This window comes from Peromyscus maniculatus, chromosome 3 (genome assembly GCF_049852395.1).
Source record: "Peromyscus maniculatus bairdii isolate BWxNUB_F1_BW_parent chromosome 3, HU_Pman_BW_mat_3.1, whole genome shotgun sequence".
Lineage (NCBI taxonomy): Eukaryota > Metazoa > Chordata > Mammalia > Rodentia > Cricetidae > Peromyscus > Peromyscus maniculatus.
The window spans coordinates 68,983,928-69,004,869 of NC_134854.1; the positions used below are offsets into that span (position 1 = coordinate 68,983,928).

General features: G+C 46.0%; 1 protein-coding gene across 4 annotated transcripts in view; it reads left to right on the forward strand.

Moving 5' to 3' along the window:
- Nucleotides 1–20,942, forward strand: part of Dpp6 (dipeptidyl peptidase like 6) — a 790,869-nt gene that overhangs the window by 551,444 nt on the left and 218,483 nt on the right. For all 4 annotated transcript variants that reach the window (XM_042273279.2, XM_042273275.2, XM_042273278.2 and 1 more), the window contains exon 5: nucleotides 1,109–1,183. In XM_042273279.2, the coding sequence (XP_042129213.1) occupies nucleotides 1,109–1,183 (75 nt within the window). The remainder of the gene's footprint in view (nucleotides 1–1,108; nucleotides 1,184–20,942) is intronic.

Genomic DNA, 20,942 nt, shown 5'->3' on the forward strand with positions numbered 1-20,942 from the left:
GTGCACCCAATGGAGATAATGTGGGTGCAGGCTCAGCGTTGTGTGGCTGTTCCAGTGCTTCTGGCCAGGAGTTAATGTTAATGGTTCAGCCATGCCTAGTCAGTAAGGTATCTTTCAACAGAAACACACAATTCAGAACACTGCATCTTGATCAGTTGGTGAAAATGTGGATACAGAGGCATGAGGAGCAAAGTCCTGGGTTCCCCTAGATGTGGGGCTCCAGTGTGCACTGATTTGGTGTTCATGGTGGCTTTTGGAATGCAGCCGCTGAGAACCACCCTGCCTTTAGTGAAGACTGACTGCATGAATGAAGGCACATGAAGGTTATACATCTAGCACAAAGAGCAATAATCCAGACAAACCAGCTCCTTGCGATCATCTCCTGAAGATCTCATTGCATGAGAAGAAGCTGAGACACAAAGATGCATAAGGCATTATCACTTTCAATGGTGTGGCTCACTCTCTAAGTGGTCACTGCAGCACTGTGGAGTGATGGACACCAGGCCAATGATGAGGGCCTTCGCGTGGGTGGGGTGGGGTCAGAGCAGGAGTGTGTGCAAGGGCAGAGGGCAGGGTAGGTCAGAGGAACCTCGTGGTTGGTGATGCACGTATCCACATTGAAGGCTGGAGACAAGGGAATTTGGCAGAAAAGCAAGCATGCCCTCTGTGTGCTGACTCCCGGGGAATCCCACATGGTAAAGAGACAAGTTACAGAACAGTGTGTTACTTCTGTTTAGTGACAACCCTGCTGAGCATATGCTTCTAAATATAAGAATGAAAGAAAAAGATGATAATTAGGCATTGAGAGATTGGGGGTCTTACAGGAAAATGGTGCTTGTTTTTATGTTTGTTTCCATTGATTTGCTTCAGCAGACGCAATAAGGACTGTTTTGTTGAAACTTGAAATACAGCACAAACAGAATTTTTGAAAGCATCAATTAACTACATTTTGATTGGCTAACTAAGAAAAGATATAGCTGTACTTAATGTTACTGGTTCACTGCTTAACTTATCTCAGTAGAGGATTTTGAGGGTGTCTCCAGTGTTACTAGGACTCAGAGTTGTTATGGGCGACACCTGTAAATTCTGTTTTCTTTTTTCCTCTTAGGAATCCTTAAGAGCCATCAGATATGAAATATCCCCGGATAAGGAATATGCGTTGTTTTCCTATAATGTGGAACCGGTAAGTCTGACTCTTTCCCTTATGTAGAGGAATGATCTTCTATGCTGCTACCTTCTGGGAGTGCTTCCTGAATGCACCTTCCTCATGACCTCCAACCCTGAGACAGCCCCTTTCATGTGTCACACTGCCACACGGCAGAGAGAAGAGACATAAAATCATTCTTGGCAGGAAAAACAATGACTCCTTTTAAGAGCTGTTTCCTGGGGTTTTCTGGGGGACATGAGTCTCCTTGGAGTTACCCCTTGTACTTTTATTCCCTGGTTCCCAGTGAATTGATCAATTTTAGCCCTGAAACAAAAGGCAGCTGCCAGTGGGTTCTGCCTGCACTCCCTGGCCATGCCAGAATCCTGATGAAAGCTAAATCACTTTCCCTTATATATATATTCTTGTTTGCTGGTGCTTTATCAATCTCCTGCACCCTAAAACTTGCTGAAAATTTCTCACCCTGGGTTTGAGTAGCTGCCTAAACATCCATTCCCTGTCTGGCTCTTTCTCATTCCCAGCCCCTTCCAGTTCACTGGTCTTCAGTTCTCCTGAGATCATCTAGTTAGTGTTTCTTGCCCCTCCCAGGGGGTAAGAGCCCCTGGGAGAGGTGTCTCACATCAGAGAGCTCTGTGGTGAGCCTTGCATGAGAAGGGGTATTGATTTCAATCTTGTGGCATAAGCCGGAGAATTGATGTGTGTAGAGCAGCAGTCCAATTCTAAATTTTCTAAAAAGTTTGGCAACCAGGCTATTTATGGATATTTCAACCTTATTACAATAAATGTAGACCTTTGAAACTCTCTCTTAATTTTTTGAATGTCTGTTATCCAAGAGTGTTCGTTTTCAATCTCTAAATTCTCTGGGACAGTTGGGCATCTGGGTCTGTTTGCTCGGGTGAGTCTCAATTCTATAGGAAGAGCTTCCACCTCGGCACTGCCCTATTTGGTGTGCCCAGCCCTCAGCTGGCTGCCTGAAGCTTCGAGCAGCTGAGCATGGTGTCCACAAAGGACAACTCTCTCACAGCTCCCTTCACCACCCTTAGAAACGCCCAAAGTTCAGTGCAATCAGGCACCCGAAGTGCTCTGGATCTTCTGCTCCAGACTGAAGTTCAGGCTGTCTTGAATCATTTAATCACTAAATCAGCCAACAGGGGGGTCCAGTGTATCCTGCCCCCGAGAAACCTTCAAAGCAAATCTTGTATTTCTTCCTCAGAATGTTCTGAAGGAGACTGTCAGGTACTCAGTGGCACAGGAGTGCTCTTGTGCTTGGTTCCATGTATCTGTGCATAAAAGGATCCTGTGCCAACTGCTCTCCTCTTCCCCAGGACTCCTTTGAAAGGACACCCTGGGGTCCCATCACAACTGACAACCATTTGGTAATGATGATTTTGTCTAACATGAGTCTTTTTTTTTTTTTGCAAGAGATTGACAATGGTTTCTGATGATTATTAAAATATTACACTTGCAATACTGAGGGGAGGAACCAATGGGTGATAGCATTTTTTTAAAAATATTTTTTAATTAAGAAATTTTCTACTCACCCTACACACCGCCCACAGATCCCCCTTCCCCCCTCCTCCCACCTCCCAGCCCACCCTCCCAAGCCACCCTCAATCCCCACATCCTCCAAATCAAGGTCTCCCATGGGGAGTCAGCAGAGCCCGCACACCTAGCCGAGGCAGGTCCAAGCCCCTCCTCGCCGCACCAAGGTGACCACACTGCAGGCACTGGGCTTCCAAAAGCCTGCCTATGCACCGGGATCCCAATCTCTCTGCCTGGGTGTCCCCAAACAGTTTGAGCTAAACAGCTGTCTCCCATATCCAGAGGACCTCGTCTAGTCCCATGGGGGCTCCACAGCCATTAGTCCACAGTTCATTGTTCTCCATCAGTGTGGCTGGTCATCTCCGCATGTCTTCCCATCATGGTCTAGACACCCCTCTCCCCGCACCCTCGTAATCCCTCCTCTCTCCATGGAGCTCAGCCCGGCGCCCCTGCATCCACTGCCATCAGTCACTGGATAAAGGCTCTATGATGACAGTTAGGGTATTCACTAGACTGGTCACCAGAATAGATCAGTCCAGGCATCCCCTCAGCCACTGCCAGCAGTCCAAGGTGGGGTCATCCCTGTGGATTCCTGAGAGCTTCCCCAGTACCCTGCCTCTTCCCACTCCCATGATGTCTTCATCTATCATGGTATCTCCTTCCCTGCTCTCCCACTCTGTCTCCTATGTTCTCACCCCGCCTCATTAGTCTTAACACATGGAACACTAGCTAGAAATGAGACCTTTGATGTGACCCTTTCTCACTCAGCAGATTTTTATTGAAATCTAAACTAGGGTCAAAAACAAAAGTTCCATTAGTTTTCTCAGCCAAAAGAAAACACAAAAATTTGAAAGGATTCAGAGAATAATAAAAACATTTAAATATAAAAAAAGTATTTGCTTCTTGTGATAAACACCATGAGCAAAAGCAACTTAAGAGAGTAAAGGGTTTGTTTTGTTTTGTTTTGTTTGTTTGTTTTTTGTTTGTTTTGGCTGACTCTTCCAAGTCAGGATCCATCATCAAGGAAAATTGGGGCTAGAATGCAAGGCAGGAACCTGGAGGTGGAAATCATAAAGGGAGCGTGATTGGCCCACTTTCTGGCTTGCTCTCTGCTAGTGTCCTGATACAGCCCAGACCCCCTTGCTAGGGCTGATGCCTCCAATAGTGGGCTGAGCCCTCTCTTACCAATCATCAGTCAAGACAGTTCCTCACAGACTTGCCCCAGCCACTAGGATGGAGGCAGTTCTTCAGGTGAGGTTCCCTTTCCCAGGTGACTCTAGACTGTGTCCAGTTAACAATAAAAACAAACCAGCAAAATATGAAAATTCCATAGTTAAAAGTCCATCTATACTTGTAACTTGAGCAGAAGCAGTTGCTAGTGGTTTCAGTACCAAGTGGCCACTATGCCATCAATTGTGAGCACAGATTCCCACAATCCCTTCTGTTTCTGGAGGAGACAGGAAAGGGGATGCGCATGGATTCCTGCTTGTCCATCTGGTGGGGGGGACGTCCTAACCAGATGAACAAAGTTGTGAACATTTCTAGAAAAAGGGGTGGGTGCTTTCACAGGGAAAGTCCTAACCTGTAATTATGGAATAAGTGGGATGGAACAAGGCTTCCTAAGCTGTGGTTAGTAATTATTATTAAGAGGGTTAGGTTAACAATATAATGATTAATTTACTAATAATATAAAATAATTCATATGCAAAGAAATCTGAGAACTGTAATTAAAGTTAAGTGTTTCCTTACTGCAGCACACGGTTGAAAGGTTTGGTATCCCCAGGGGGTGCACAGCATTTCCCAAGGGACCTTTTTTTTCAGTTTTAACATAGTGTCTGTATTAATTTTTTTCATACATCGTATTCTGATTACATTCCTTCCCCCTACCCAACTCCGATCAAATCCCTCTCACCACCCTATCTACCCAACTTCATACTCTCTCTCTCTCTCTTAGGGAAAAATAATACAAAACAAAAAATGCACACATAAAAAATCGGGGTCTATTTTTTCTCTACCCCCAAGCACAGAGCCTTCCCTGGTATGGTTGACATACCCCATGTCACTCCACTGAAGAAAACCAGCCCTTCCTCTCCCAACAGGTATCGACCACAAATAGCTCCTTGGTTAGGGCTGGGATTCCAGGCTCTCCTCCCTGTAAAAATGTAACTTATCAAGTATATTTGATTGAGAATAAACTCAATCATGTTTCTCCAGACATAAAGTACCTGTGGGTCTATAAGCAGTGTGCCTGGAATATGGAGTATCATGTTTCTATGCACGTGGTCCCGGTCTTATGGTTGCAAAGCATATCTATTTTCTATTTTCCCCATCTCATCTCTTCCCTAACAATTATTCCTGCCTCAAAGAGCTAATGTTTGTCACATGAGTTCTGTTTCAGAGAAAGAAAGAACTTCCTGTCATTTCTTATGGCACATCTTCTAGAGAATTCTCGTAGAACTGAGCTAGATGTCAGGGGAATAGTAGGTTTTAATTTGTAGTTTGAAAGTGATACTAACTCCCAATAAGGAAAAAAAATGCTTTAGAACAAGCCTGCTTCATTAGTGCAGTCCTGTTCCTTCATGCAGAGAGTGGCTGGCAAGCATGACACATTTCCTAAACTCTGCAGAGGAAGAGGAAAGATAATTGAAACTGCAATATCTTAGATCATTTCAAAATATATGCACTTTGTGAGAGGAAAGAGAAATTCTATCTGCAAAAGATTCTCACTTAGATAACACTTTCCTTAAAAGCCCTGAATATTTGCAAATAATTTGACTTTCATGTTTAAAGATGACATTGAGAGGGGCTGTTTTTAAAGCCCCTTAACACTATTCTATCCCAAATAAAATAGCATTTTGTCCAAAAGATGTTCTAAATAAAGGCCCAGTCATTCAGTCACCGATGCATGTAACAAGAGACCTCAACACTCAGTGGCTTAAAACAAACAGTATCATGGTCTCTGTGGGTCAGAAATCAGAGCTCAGGTTAGCTGGATCTGTTGACTTTGAGTCAACAGGCTGATGTCAAGAGTCGTTATTATGCCTGGGTGTTGTGGCACAGACCTGTAATCCCAGCACTTGATATGCTGAGGCAGAAGGACTGGTATGAGTCCAGTACTATAGTTCTGGGGGGGGGGGGTCTATGTAGCATCTTTATTCTACTGATCCTGAAACACAATAACAGTGAGACAGCAAAACTCATCTCCTTTCTCCCTAAACTTCATTGTCATGCAAGTACTGAGTTGCATAATGAGTTATGAGGATCCTGTTCGAAAACTGTTCTCATCATCATCATCATCATCATCATCGTCATCATCATCTGGGCTACAGTTACATCTTGAGGCTCTGGTGAGGAATGGTCCATCCCAAGTTCCTTCACATGGATATTGACAGGGATCCCTGATGGACTATAGATCAGAGAATAGACTCAGGATCTCCCCCCAAAGACCCTGGAAAATTTAGTGGCTTGTTCCTTGGAGCAGCAAGCAAGAAGAGTGTTGACAGGGCAGGTGCTGTCAGTACTTCTGATCCATTGCAGAGGCCCCCTCATCTTACCATAGTCCATTTGCTAGATACGGGGTCCAGCCCATCACAAGAAGTATGGACTGGCGAGTTGGGAAGTCTCTGAAGCTGTTTCAGAGCTTACCCCTGTACCTGTGTCTCCTTGGTCCTCTTTCTCACATGGCTCCCAAAGCTCCAAGAGGTGAGAGAAACAAGGAGGTGTGAGTTCAGCATGGCCTTGAGAGAGTACCTGTGCTGGGGAGATGGATGTTCCCCTCACTCTTTTTCAGTGTTTGCATGATTACCAAGTTTATTGGAGAAGGGAGATGAGCTAGTTGTTAGTGACTCAGAATTACTAGGCTAGCCAGTATGGGTAACACCTTCCCTGCCTGGATTCGATACAGATTTAATAAATGGTGAAGAAGGAGCCTAACACAGTTCTTTATAGGTGGTGCTCCTCTGTCTCACCATTTTTGTGTGTTCAGGATCAGTAGACTAAAGATACAACATAAACCCTCAAACTATAGTATTACTATGATTGTCTTGAGAATCCAAGTTAAAAAAACAAACCTGATTTTGTGTGTGTATGGTAATTTTTCTACCAAATCTAAAACTTAGCAACAAACTTATATAGTTAGATTTCCTTGAGTTTGCTGGTACATTTCTTAAAGAATTTTGTAAGTTATGTACTCATAAGGGAAAATATCACCCAAAATGAGACCTATCTTATGGTTGTACTTGCTGATGGCACCCCTGGCCAGCCAGGGGTGGCAGTCAGGTGCTCTGTTATTCTATATACAGGTGGTGATTTGTAGAGATGACTGAGACGCATACCTAGTGTCATTACCAAGTCATATGACTCTTGGCCATCTCCAACATGCCCTGTGGGCATTGGCACTGAAGCCAGAAATTGACCTGTGAGACTTGAGCAGCCCTAGGTAATTATCCTTCCTGGGAGACAAAAAGTGGCATTTTCTTTATTCTCTAACTCTTAAAATATTTCCTATGCTGGTTTTTAGCCAAGTAGCAGACATTTGAACATTTTTACTTTTCTCCAAGTTGGGTAACAAATGCCAGTGATGAATCAGGAAGTTGAAAGATCCCACACCCCAACAGCTTCTGCCTCAGAGGGAAGTGGTGTGAGGTACCATGGTTAGCTCTCTCCTCAGACCAGCTTCCTCCTCAGAATAGACAGGCCACCCTCCGCCTCCTCCTCCTCTTCCTCCTCCTCCTCCTCCTCCTCCTCCTCCTCCTTCTCTGAGGAGAGGAAGTATGCTGAACAGCTTCCACCTCACAGAGATGATTGGTGCTGTATAAGCCTCCTTTTCACAGGAGAGAGGTGTCCTGTACAGTTTCCTTTCAGGGAAGAGGAGTGTGAAGAACCATGTATGGCTTCTTCCTCAGAGGGAAGAGATGTGAGGTACTCTGTCCTCCTCCCTCCTCAGAGCACATGGTGTGCTGAGTACAGCTACCCCCTCAGATGAGACATGGTGCTATGCAAACATTCTCCTCAGAGGGCAGAGGTGTCCTGTACAGCTTCTTCAGGGCAGAAGGCTGTGAGGTGCCATTCACAGCTTCTTCCTCAGAAGAGAGAAAAAGCTGTGTAGAGCTTCCTCCTCAGAATGGGGATGGTGCTGTGTAAGCTTTCTCCTCAGAGGACAGAGAAGTGTGAGGTACCATCTACAGCTCCTTGCTCAGAGCACATGGAATGTGCTATGTATAGCTTCCTCCTCAGAGGGGAGAAACTTATTCAGATGAGAGAGCTGCCCTGTCTACCTTCAGAGAGAGAGAGAGAGAGAGAGAGAGAGAGAGAGAGAGAGAGAGAGAGAGAGAGAGAGAGAGAGAGAGATGAGTGTAACTTCCTCCTCAGAGGGGAGATGATGCCATATGCCATATAAGCTGCCTCAGAGGAAAGGGGCATCCCATATAGTTTCCTTGTCATAGGAGAGAGAGTGCATACAGCTTGTAGCTACATGCTTCTCCCCTTACATACTTAACCCCACTCAGTGCAAAAGAAAGACATTTTCATGCTGTGCTGTGCACTACAGGAGTGAAACAAATTTCCTATTCAAGAAAAATCTTTTTCCTGCACTTTGTTAGTTAATGTAGCCTATTTTACTGTCTGAGGGACTTTGAAATATATTATTTATGTAAAGCTGGAAATCACCCAAACATGAATAGACCTGATTCAGCATATTTGGTAAAATGAATCCCATCTAAATTCCATGGTCTTCCATGCACATCTTTGGTGGATATGTGTGTGTATGCATGCATGTGTATGTGTAATCATTATTATTATTATTATTATTATTATTATTATTATTATTATTATTATTAAAGAACATGAGGGCTAGAGAGATGGCTCAGTGGTTAAGGGTGCATATTGTTCTTTCCAAGGATCTGAGTTCAGTTCTCAGCACCCACATTAGGTTGACTCAAAAGTCAGTGCCTGCAGCAAGACCTCAGCCTGCTTGGCTAGTCCTGATTCCCCAGCAGCTCCTATGATGGTAGAAGGGGAGATTGGCTTTCAGTAATGCTCCCTCTTCTCCGGAGAAGATGAGCAGCCTACAGGACTCCATGGAATTGCACCCGCCGACACCCACATTTCCCTTTCTGTGTGTCCTTCCAAACAGCGGTCTTTAGTAGTCAGATCTCTTTTGGGGGGGGGGGTGGTCTTTTGTTTTTGCTTAACTTTGCTTTGTAATTTCATACAAAGTAATGGGTTTCATTGTGGCCTTTTCATCCCTATCTTGGTCTTGTTGCCCCTCCTCCCCAAACCTGCCGCCCACGCCTTTGCTCAAGCTTGCTGCTCCCCTTCCCCGTTTCCTCCCTCTGCTCCCATGGCCTGTGTTTGAGTGCCTTCCTCTCTCCAGCACTTTTTTGCTGTCATGGTCACCTTTCTAGGTTAATGACCTACACTACCCTGTATATATATGAAACTTACGATCTAGGATCTCGCATGAGAGAAAACATGAAAATATGTGGTATTTGTCGTTTAGAGTCTGGTTTATCACATTTAACATAGTAATCTCCAGTCCCATCCATTTTCCTGAAAATGTCTTGACTTCCTTTGCAGCTAAACCCAGTTCAGTTGTGCATATATACCATATTTTTTCTGCATTTATCTGTTGATGAACATCTAGCCTGTTCCATCTCTTAGCGCGAATGAGCAGTGTGTTGACAATAAATATGGTTGTCGGTATGTCAGATATCCAAGTTGGGGAAAACTGAGCAAAAATGGTAGAAGCTAGAATTCTTATCAGAAAATAAATGCACGAGTGGTGTATTGAATGAAGACAGAGCTTGTGATAAGGTTAATAGAAGAAATGGGCCAAGAAGGGAGGAGTCAAGGAGCCAATGGATGTTAGCCAGCTGTCCTGGAAGCAAGGGGTAGCCCCTTACTGGGGGATACACTCAATGATTCTTTGGGGAGAGGAGGGACTAGAGAATTGGAGACAGTCTCATTGTGGGAGATGACACCAGAAAGGGCTCCCAAAGGGGACAGGATGACCTCCTGAGGCCAGGCTCTATGTATGTAGGACATGGAAGCATCAGCATTCCTGGGAGAAGCAAGGACTATAGAAGCAGCAGGTGTTTTGGAAGTGAGGGGCAGTGGAGAATTGGAGCACACAAGCAAGCTAATAGACATAGCTGAAGCCAGCTGGGGGACAGCACTGGAGACCGCCTGCCTCAGCATCCGGATCACGGCTGTGATAATGTGATCACAATAATAACTCTTAAAGACCACCAGACTCTGCGGGGACAGACTCTGCACAAGCTAACATAACCAGTGAAGTTTGTGTAATTGGTAATAAAGAAAATGAAATGTAAATGAGGAGAGACACAGGTTTGCTAAGTGACAAGGTCAGATATTACACAGAGCATACTTAATTGTCTTTACTGTGAATGCCCATCACAGTGATGTAGCAAGGGGGTGAAAGACTCAAGTCCTTCCTGAAAGATTTGTTCTTATTTCCCATTCTGCTGTCTATGATTGAGGGAGAGCTGGTTAACAGCAATTATATGCAGAGACTCAAGGCTGATTAATATGGAACAAGCTACCCTGGCTATCTGAGCAAACAATTAGGACTTGGAGACTTCCTGTGGACCATTATCTCTACTTTGTGGCTGGAGATTTTCATACTCCTGAAAACCATAAGGATTAGTCAACGTGGTGGGTTAGGAATGACTCTACTTGTGATTCAGCCCCCATTGTGTCACAGAAAAGATTTAAGCAAAATGTGTAAGTCAGATGCCATCTGCAGCCTTGCCGGGTGTATGACACAATCGTCCACTTAGCATGGGTGATATTGAACAGCCAGAAACACTCTAGAATATGTGCTTGCTTTCCTTGCAGGCCACCAGAATGATGATTCCAATAGTAGTAGACTGACTTTGCAAGCTGTGATTTCAAAACCTTTTGAGTTCCCACTTAGTCCTCAGTGTGTTCCCCAGTAGGGAGACCCAATTCTTTAAAGTTTCTGGCCCTCTTGACATCACATGGCAAGTGCCTTGGAATTCGGTCCTTCACAGAGCAAAAGGTTTTCATCTTCCAGCAGGCAATGCTTCTGCCTTATGGCTTACTTTATTCCTGAGTTTTATTATCATAAAAAGCCTGAGCCTGAGCGATGGAGCCCTCGGCCACGTTCTGGCAGGCTCTGCATGCTAATGCACAGTGGTACAGCTTGGCTGGTGGGTTTTGCTGCTACAGCTGCTGTGGTGACACTTTGGACCAAGTCCATTGCTGCAGTATTTGAATCTCTAGAAATGACTGAGTAAATGTTGAATTGCCTGAACAATCCCTAAATCACATGTCACCTTTGGCCCCTCAGTGCCCTGCCACCACTAGATGGCTATAATTTGACAGGCTCCACAGGGCCTTTTTACAAGAAGACTACAAGGCTTTGCTTGCAGGTGTGTGTGTGTGTGTGTGTGTGTGTGTGTGTGTGTGTGTGTGTGTGTGTGTGTGTACTTGAGTGCACAGAGTGTCTCACAGAAGGTGGGAATGGAGAGGAGTTTGTGCTGTTAATCTTCCAAAAGTCTGCTGTGTAATAAAGGAAATGCATACTGGAAAACATCATTCTGTGAAATGAATAGAGTGAGTGGACAAGAACAGTGTTGGGACATGGCTGTGACTGTGCTTGGCACCTCACCTGACTGCTCACAACTTTGGGCTTTCTCCATGACTTCTGGCTGCCATGACAGCTACCAGAGATGACCCATTATCAAAAGAAGAGCAATACTTTTTATTATTAATACTGAAGTTAGCATTCAAAGTAATGGGTTAGAGAATGGGGTTTGCATACAGCCGTCACTGGACCCCATCCTTATCCTCCCCTCTCTCCAGTCCCCTCATTACCTCTTGTTGACCCCCACTCTTTCCACAGATGGCTTCTCTTCTGCTTCCATGTCACATGACTTCCCCTGCCCTTCGTCCTAACACCCCTCCTTATTAAGATCACCCCTTCTCTCATGTCCCCCCTTTTTTAAATTTTTGTAACCATGGAGTGATGGACTATGGCAGTACTGGAATTCAGGAGTGGAGTAGATAGCTATCTAGCTCTAGTTGGATGATCTCAGAGATAATGTGTAGTAGAAGAGGAGTAGACAGAACTAAAGGCCATTCCTCACAATCTCCTGCCCATGTGCTGGCTATGGTGTGGACCTCAAGGGTTCCCAGCCCTGTTACCATCTACTTCCCCACTCAGCTGCCTCCCTCAAACAGCCAAGTGTGCTTAGACCTCTTCATCATGAAGCAAAGTGAAGACAGAGGAGCTCTGCTTCTACCCATAGTTCTCTCCTCCTCCTCCTCCTCCTCCTCACCTTCATGGCCAGCTGCTGAGAACAGAAGCATATGGACGCAACTTTTCTTCTCAGTCCGCACCCTCCCCTCTACTATGTGCTGAGTCCCAGGCCTCCTGACAGCTAGGACAACAGGTCCTGCTTTTGTCCCCATTTACAGAGGAAGACACTGAACCTTAAGGAGGCTGATGATACTGAGTCACACTGTGAGTCACCTCCCTGGACACCATGACCTGCTATGCTGGATGGACCAGCCCTCTGCACACAGAGAAGGGTGCAGTGATTCTACCAGCAGAATTCTTTATTCTGGCTTCCCTAGATTCATGGCTTCCCCATGGCCTCATGGCAGAACTGAGGTCACTTCCCCCTCCCCCTAGGCATCTGGGCTACATGCTCAGCTGTCTTCAGCTGCCCCTTTCACCTACTCAGCCAAGAATCCATCCCGTGTGCAGACTTGGTGGGTCTTCCTCACAGTTTTCTGTGAGGTCACCTTCTCTTCTCAGATGCATACTGTCCCTGAGCTGCTTGATCTACTGCTGCGGTCCCTGCCCGGGGCACTGGCTGACACCAGAAGCACCTGGAAGGAACTCTCCCCCATGCTGACTTGCAGGCTCTGCCTAACCCTACCGTTAGGGAAGGATTAGCCAGACATTGAGTGTGTGTGCTCCAGAGTTTAAGACACAATCCTCCAGATGGCAGTGACCCAACCAGTCCTGCCTCTGTGCAGCTCTCTTGCCATGGCTCCTGATGTATGGTTCCCACGGTCTCCTTCCAGCCTGGAGGGACCTTGGACACAGTGGCTATAAACTGAACCCATCTCTTCACCTCAGATTGGACCCTTCATGCCTGTAAAATCAATGCAGTAGAAAATACACCTGTTTGCCAGGACTCTGAGCCTAGACCTGTGTCTGCCCTGGCCTGGGTGTCCCTGCCACTCCCCAGCCTTTCATAGATGTCCCATCTCTCCTTATTGCCACTGTCTGGTGTGTCCCATCCCTATCTGTCACCTCTCCATGGACACTTTGTATCATACTTGCCACACACACACACCATCCTGTGTTCTCCGGATTGTCTTCAGGGTGATGATTCTGTGTGCCAGCTGGGTGACCCATTCCACAGCTTAGCTGCCCCCACTGTCCCCTGCCACAGTCTTCTGAGGCGCTCTTCCAGAGGGATCCTGGTTCAGCCGTGTCCACTGCAGCGTCCGTCACTCCTCCACTCTCCCATGTGTCCTGTGCTGCTCTCAGCTCCAGCCTTCGTCCTCACTGTGCCTTCCACCAGCAGCCCTCGGCCTCCTTCATTCCAGTCTCAGAATCCTCCCAACTCCTTCATGTCCCCTCAACAGGAAGGCTTCCCTGACCACACACGTGTGGGAGGTTTCACAACCCTTATGTCTCCACCCTGCACAAGTGTGGCTAAAGTTCCCTGGGTTGTGTTAACAGTATAATAATGGCAAATCAGAGTTTCATTCCACCAAAGTTCAGCCAGTAAGTTTATAGGGCTTGCTCATAAGCAGGAAGGGTTCTTGGCTGGCTTATAGGTTACCCCAAGTCATCCCAACTAGAAAGTCTTCACCAGAATAGATAGTTGTTCTCTACAGCCACATGGATAGAGCCCCTTCCCCTAGTCTTCCCTGCCTATTAACTCTAGTCCCTCCCTGAGACCCCAGAGATCACTTGCAATTAGAACAGAAACTCAGAAAAGTGGCTGGAAGGAGGTGCCAGATACTAGGTGGGGGTCCAGTTACTGTCCACACCCCTTCTAGGAGAGAATGTCTGGAGTCCACATGTGCAATTATGGTGGGCTCAACAAGAGGGTACTGCTAGTCTCTTGAAGACAACAGCAGTTTGGCTCAGAGGAAAGAGCAGGACAGCACAGAGGACTTTTCAGAGCTCAGCAGGTGCCTCTGACTGATTCATAGCCACTCCTGCAGGATACACACAGTTACACAGTAGGGTTGTCCATGTCCGTACTAATGGCCCCTTCCAGGGCAGGAGAATCCATGCAAAGGGAATGTTGGCCCATGTTGTCAGGAAGCCTGCCATGGCTGGAAACAGCCGCAGCTTCTAGGGTTTTAATATCTTTAATAAGATGGGCTTTGGATAAGCCGCACAGACAAGAGATCTGTTCTGCTGAGGTGTGTCTCATTGCCATTCATGAAAAGAAGCCTTTAACATGATAAATATTGAAGAATGCCTCACAGTTCGTCTTGACAGCTCGGAATGCACCAGATGCATACACTACTACTGCTGGCCCGTTGTTATGGTACCACCCACCTGTTGGGAACACCGTCCTTGCTTTCAACTAGGAAACATTTTTTTATACCATGGAGTACAAATTGAATTTTTTTTCCTCCCCTTCTGCTGGTGATAAGTTTTGTGTCTGCTGCAGTTCTGTGAGTTTTGAGACCTGTATAGGCTCTGTAACCAAGACCAGAAATCACAACCCTGAAAAACCTCATTGATCTAGGAGTTGATCCTCCTGGGATCTTAGATCTCAGCCCTCCTTGGGCTGACCTTGTAGACAAACATCTCTGCCATCCACAGCCCTTGGCAACTTCTGGCCTTCCTCTGTCCCTGCAGCTTGGTCTTTCATAGAATGGCATATAAATAGCAATGAATAGTATCTAAACTTTCAGGTTCAGCTTTAAAGCAAGCATCTTCACATTCAAATATGAGGGAAATCTCAGGTTACCTCAGCACTGTTTTGGTTTCACACTTAGGACATTAAATATTTCGCCATAAGGACGGATCTGTCATTTGGTGTCATATGCAATACCAGATTAAACTGGAAGATGGGCCAATAAATGCGCAACTTTGGTGTCAACAGTCAGGTGGCCCTTATTGACCATCCCACCATGGTCCAGCTGCAGAATCTCTGCCCTCAGAAAGCCTGATGAGGCGGGAAGCCACTCAAGGAACCAGCTCTCTGGAGAAGGAAGCTGAGCCAGTACCTAGCCCTGTGAACCATCACTGCTAACCTGTAGAGGCTGGAGGCTGGGCTCCAGGGACTTGAAGTGGCCTTTCACTCCAGCAGGAAGAAGCTAGGTCACCAGCCTGGGGCAGAATTAGGGCCTAACCTGGTGTTGAGGTTCGGGGAAGGTAGCCACTCAAGGCAGCCGATGAGAGTGGGGTCGATCCTCCTGGGACCTTAGAGAATGAATTAGTGTCTGGGGCAGGAGAGCAGAGCCAGAGCAAAGGGCCCTGTAGAGCATGAACCCAGCATGTATGTTTCCTGACTTAGGCAGACACTTCTTACCACCAGCCTCAGCGCCCATGCTCCCCTGTTCCTGCTGTGTATTCCGCTGCTTCTCCAGCCCCACGTGTCATGGTCCTTGTTGCTATGGAAGGAACAAGGTTTACAGGACTACCTCTGTGGTTCTGTGGCTCTCTAGGGAAGGGGACAGACTTCATGTTGCCTGTGATGCTGTGATGTTGAGCAGGTGGGGACACTTACAAGAACCAGGGCCACTGGGAAAGATGCCGCTGGTCTTCATGCTTGTCACCTCTCACCTCTTCTGGTTGCAGCTTCCCATACCTCTTTGTGTACCCCATGGAGCCATACCCAAATGTCACTGCCTAAGGATGGTCCTAAGCACCACGTGCCCACAGTGGAGCCATCATGCCTGGGTTGCAGACATAGCTTGCACATATCCCTAGAGCGCATGCTGGGTTTTATCTCCCAATCCCTAGCCTCCTCTTTCCTTAGCAAAACCCCCTCCTAGAACTGCTAAGGGCCTGAGATGACTCTCTCCTTTCCCACTCTAAAGATAAGGAAAGTGAAGCCCAGGAAGTTTGATTGCCGCCATGGTGGCCCAGCTCTGTACTCCTATCTCTCAGGAGGAAGATCATGATTTCAAGATCAACCGGGGTTACATAACAATAAGACGCTGTCCCTAAAGAAAGAAAGAAAGAAGCACAGTCAGAAAATAGGAGCTGGTGCCTTCAAAGTCTTGGTAATGGCAAAGTCAAGCCTATAGCCCATTGTTTTGCTCAGGGCCACTATTTTCTATGGCCTGACTCATCTCTCTTTTTGGCTACCCTGTATAAATTGATATCAGCAGCCAACATGCCCAACACAAGATTGGCTGCGTGTCCCACACAGGTGGATCTCTTTGAGACACAGCAAGGAACAAGCCTGAGGCTCTAGGACTTGCTGAGGGAACTAGTGTATATCTGCATCTCCAATATGGACAAGGCATTAGGTTGTCCAGGTACATGTGCTCCCCCAGATAATAACAGAGCAGCTGTGGTGATGTCAGGTTGGAGAACCACAGGGAGAGCCTTCACATCACATGCCTCATAGGTGCACAGGCATTGTGTGCTGCTGGAGAGACAGGCCCTCACCAACCCTGGTAAATATCCTCTCCTCATACTACTCCATTCCAGAGTACCCCAGAGGTGTAACCATCAAGAAGGGTTGGAACCTCATGGCTAGAATGACTTGTTCTGAGAGATCCTAGCAATGGACCCCAATAAATATTGACAAGGGGACAAGCTAACTCCAGTTCCCTCGTGCATCCTTGAATGGCACTGTGGCAAGCTTCTGGATGGAATGTACACCTGTGTGCACTCACATTTAAAGTTTCTCCCAGCCCATACAGAAAGAAGTAACCCTTAGCTTAGGTTTCTGTAGCTATAGTTTTCCTGGTCCTGCCTGGCCCAGGGTCAGGACAAATCTCTCTCACCTGCCAGTCCCATAGCCACTCAGACCCAACCAAGTAAACACACAGAGACTTATATTTCTTATAAACTGTATGGCTGTGGCAGGCTTCTTGCTATCTGTTCTTATATCTTAAATTAACCCATTTCTATTAATCTATAAGTTGCCATGTGGCTCATGGATTACCAGTATCTTAACATCTGCTTCTCATCATGGTGGCTGGCAGCATCTCTCTGTCTCAGCCTTCCTCCTCCCAGAATTCCCCTCTCTTTGTCCTGCCTATATTTCCTCCCTGGCTACTGGCCAATCAGCACTTTATTTATTAACCAATCAGAGCAACACATTCACAGCATAGAGAACATCTCCCATGACTGAGACGCTTCTTGCCTTTGTTGGCCTATGACTGATATATTCTAGGACTTCATCCAACAGGTTATACTGAGCTGTCTGCTTATATACTCAGAACTTAGTCACAGTCAGCAAATTAAAGAAGCTGGCTTCTCCCTGGAACCCATATTTCTATGAGTTTCACTGAACTAATCATGTATGTGTTCCTAAGACATGTTCTCATTAAATTGAAATCTGTAGTTTTAAAATAATCATAGAGCCTTCCTCTGTGTCTGGAGGCAAAAAGTGCCTCTGGCATTTACTACATGATCACGACATGCATACAGCTACCTATACACTGGTGATAAATGGTCTATTCATGAATGAGCAGAAGGCTCATTAAACTGGAATGGATCGCTCCATTCTTGCAAAGCCATTTGTTAACCCAAGCAGCATACGGTCACTGAAACCTGCCTGCACGCGCCACTTCACCCACACCTAGGCCTTAGCTGCTGCCTGGGTGTGCTGGTCCTGGGCTTGTTGGTTACTTTGACTTTGCTATTTCACCAAGTTGGTAATATCAGGGATGGTGGCACATGTTCACCAGCTTTAGCAGCATCTTTTCACACCCGGGATTCCACCTGCTCAGTGGGGCCGATGAGCAAATGTGCTGTAAGAAAGGGGGTGCACACTCCCCTTCTTTACCTTTCTCACAGGAAGGTAGACTTCCCCATGTGCTTATTTTAAAAATTTATCATTTTTCTTAGTTCCTTAATCTTGTACATTGGGCTTTTAACCATGGCTCAGGAACCACTGCAGAAAAGGAGACAGAAAGGCTGTAAGAGCTAGAGCAGTGAATGAGCACAAGAAAAGAGTGTTCTCTAGACATAATCTGCGCATACAGACTCACAGCAGTCATGACCCATGCATGGTGCATATTTCAGTTTATTCTGGGGGTCAGAAGTCAGAATTTCGGGGTCACAGAGACATTTGCAGGTGTTCACATCATGGTCTAGCCAACGTTTCTTAGGGTAAACTCTCTAAGCTACTGTCACTCCATTCTACAGAGAGCTGACCCTAGTGCCCTTCACTCCTGAGGCCTCATTTCTAACTTTGCCAAGTGCTTCTTTCACCCAAGTCTGCTTCTTAAAACTCCTCCTCCATTGAATGTTATCCCATCTTCCTCACAGCAGGGTCTTGTAGGTGAAAGTTTCTCTCCCTCCAGCCACTCCCAAGTAACTGCACATAGGTTAATTATAAATGTTCGGCCAATAGCTCAGGCTTGTTACTAACTCTTATATTTTAAATTAACCCATATTTCTTATCTACACCTTGCCGCATGGCTTGGTACTTTTCTCATTATGGCATTCCCACCTTGCTTCTCTCTGCATCTCCTCAAGACTTCCAGACTCTGCCCTTCTTCTTCCCAGCATTCTCTCAGTTTGGCTCTTCTGCCTAACCTCTACCTATCTAGCTATTGGCCATTCAACTTCTCTATTAAACCAATAACAGTGACATATATTCACATAGTGTAAAGGTGTATTCCACAGGGTTCCCTGTCGAAGTCCTATAGTTGTACTGTTGAACGTGGTGGCACACCCACATGGGGCTATCCAGCTCTTTGATGCTACTGATGTGACTTGGTGACTCAATTTGTAATTTTATTTTATTGTAATTTACTTAAGTTTGCACAGCTCTCCCCCATCCCAGACAACCCTCCCCCTTCCCATAACCAGTGGCCACCCAGAGGTGGCACAGCCCTACTGCAATACCAAATGCATCCTTTTCTGTAACTACCCTGTGACCTCCATAGGCCTGAGGGGTGCTCTTTTTCTAGGCTCTGGTTTTTCCTTTACACAGTTGAGGGTGTGCCCTAGGCCATGTCTCCAGACTGCTGGCATCTGAGCCACCTTGTGCAGTGTCTGAATAAGTGATTGATGTAATTAGCTGTGAAATGTGTACACAGCTAAATGCATTGTCCCTTGGTGTGCAGATCTTATCCCATATGATCTCATGTTCTTGCTTCTTGCAGGAACCCTAGATTTTTATTTCATTCTGTGAATGGGGCAGTGCTAAGGGAGAGTCAGGGAAGTTCTTCCCCTGACTAGGAAAATGAGGCTTTTTTGCCCTTGGCTGTTATTATCTTATTAAAAGAAGATGTTGTAAAGCAAGACTAAAGATGCTGCTATAGCAGCATATGGAATTGTCTCTCATGTGGCAACATGGCCCATATCTGTGGCAGTTGGCTTTTTCTGCTGCCATAATAAAATACATTTCTTAAGTGCTATGGGCCCCGGTAGGTTGCCCATGCTCTGGTGGGCAGCCGTTCACCCATGGGCATGTGGGTGTCACTAACTGGACTCCATGGGTCATATAAAAAATAAACTAAGAAGAAGACATGAAATTGGGAAGGAGGGAGATATGGAGGTGAAGGACACTTGTGGAGTGAGTAAGATGGAAGGGAAGTGTGGGGAGGGTGTGACAGAAATACATTGTGCGTATCTATGAAATTCTCAAAAAAAAATAAAAAATAAAAAATAAAAACAAACAAGTAAATTTGTCTAATTAAAAAAAACACCCTAGCAGAGCAACTTAAGGGGAAAAGGGTTTGTTTTCACTCACAGCTCAAGGTTACAGTCATCGTGGCAGGGAAGTCACAGCAGCAGGAGCCCGAGGCAGATAGTCACATGGCATCCACAGTCAAGGAGCAGAGAGAGAGGTGAATGCTTCTACTCAGCTCACTTTCTCCTCTTTATAAAGTCTGAGATCTCAGTCCAGGGAATGGTGCCACCCACAGTGGACAGGTCTTCCCACCTCAATGAACCTCATCAAGACAATCTTTGATGGGCCCGCCTCAAGGCCTATCACCTAGGTGATAGTAGTTCTCACCAAGGTGACAATTGAAATTACCTAATTCAGTATCCCTCAGTGGAGTGAGTGTCTCCAAACTTTGAATTCTCTGAGAGCACATGTGCCAAAGACAAAGGAAAACTAACACATAGACTCAAGTCTGTTTTACATTAACCAAAAATGACCTCTTTGTCTTTTTTGGAGCTTCTCTTCTGCATCATCTCTTACTGTCTCTTCAGAGTCTCTTGATCTTGCATCATTCAATTTTATCCTAAACAGAAGGTGCCTCCATGCTGGACCCGCATTTGAAATGAAAGAGCACAGCTTGGCAGTGTGGCTTTCGTTACTAATAAGGCAGGGACCATTTACTCAAGCCAAGATAGTCTGTTCTGTTTGGATGTCTTACTGACTGTACACTGTCTCTGGCAAGAACAACAGAGGATAATGGCTATGCTGAGTGGTGGTGGGGAGTGGACAAAGAAGAGAGTAGGTAGTATAGCTCTGGGTCCTGGGCTATGCCGGGGGAGGAATAAAGTTTCATCTAGGCGGCAAAACCAAGAATGATAGTCGTGCAGCTCTCCTGATGTGTCCAGGAAACATGGTTTCATAGCTGCCATCTGCTGCCTCTGACTCTTGCAAGCTTTCCCCCTCCTCTTCCTCAGTGATCCCTGGGCCTTGGGAGCAGGGGCATGATATAGATGTTCCATTAAGGGTTGAGCATTCTGCAGTCTCTTAGTCTCTGTACTTTGACCATTGTGGGTCTGTGTCAATCACCATCCGCTGCAAATAGAAGCTTCCCTGATGAAGGTTGAGAGATGCATTACTCTAGGATCATAACAATAAATCATTAGGAGTCCGTTTAATATGATTTCCACTTAGAATAATAGTAGTAGGTTCTCCCTCACGGCCCATGACCTGTCTAGCCATAGGCTCTTGGTCCAGAATTTGGTGCCAAATATAGATTTCATCTTGTGGAATGGGGCCTGATACCAAGGGTATATGGGAAGCACAAAATGGGCTCAACGGTGGGTTGAGAAGAAAAACAAAGAGAACACAAAGTTGGTTAGGCAGAGAAGGAGAGGTGGGTCTTGGAG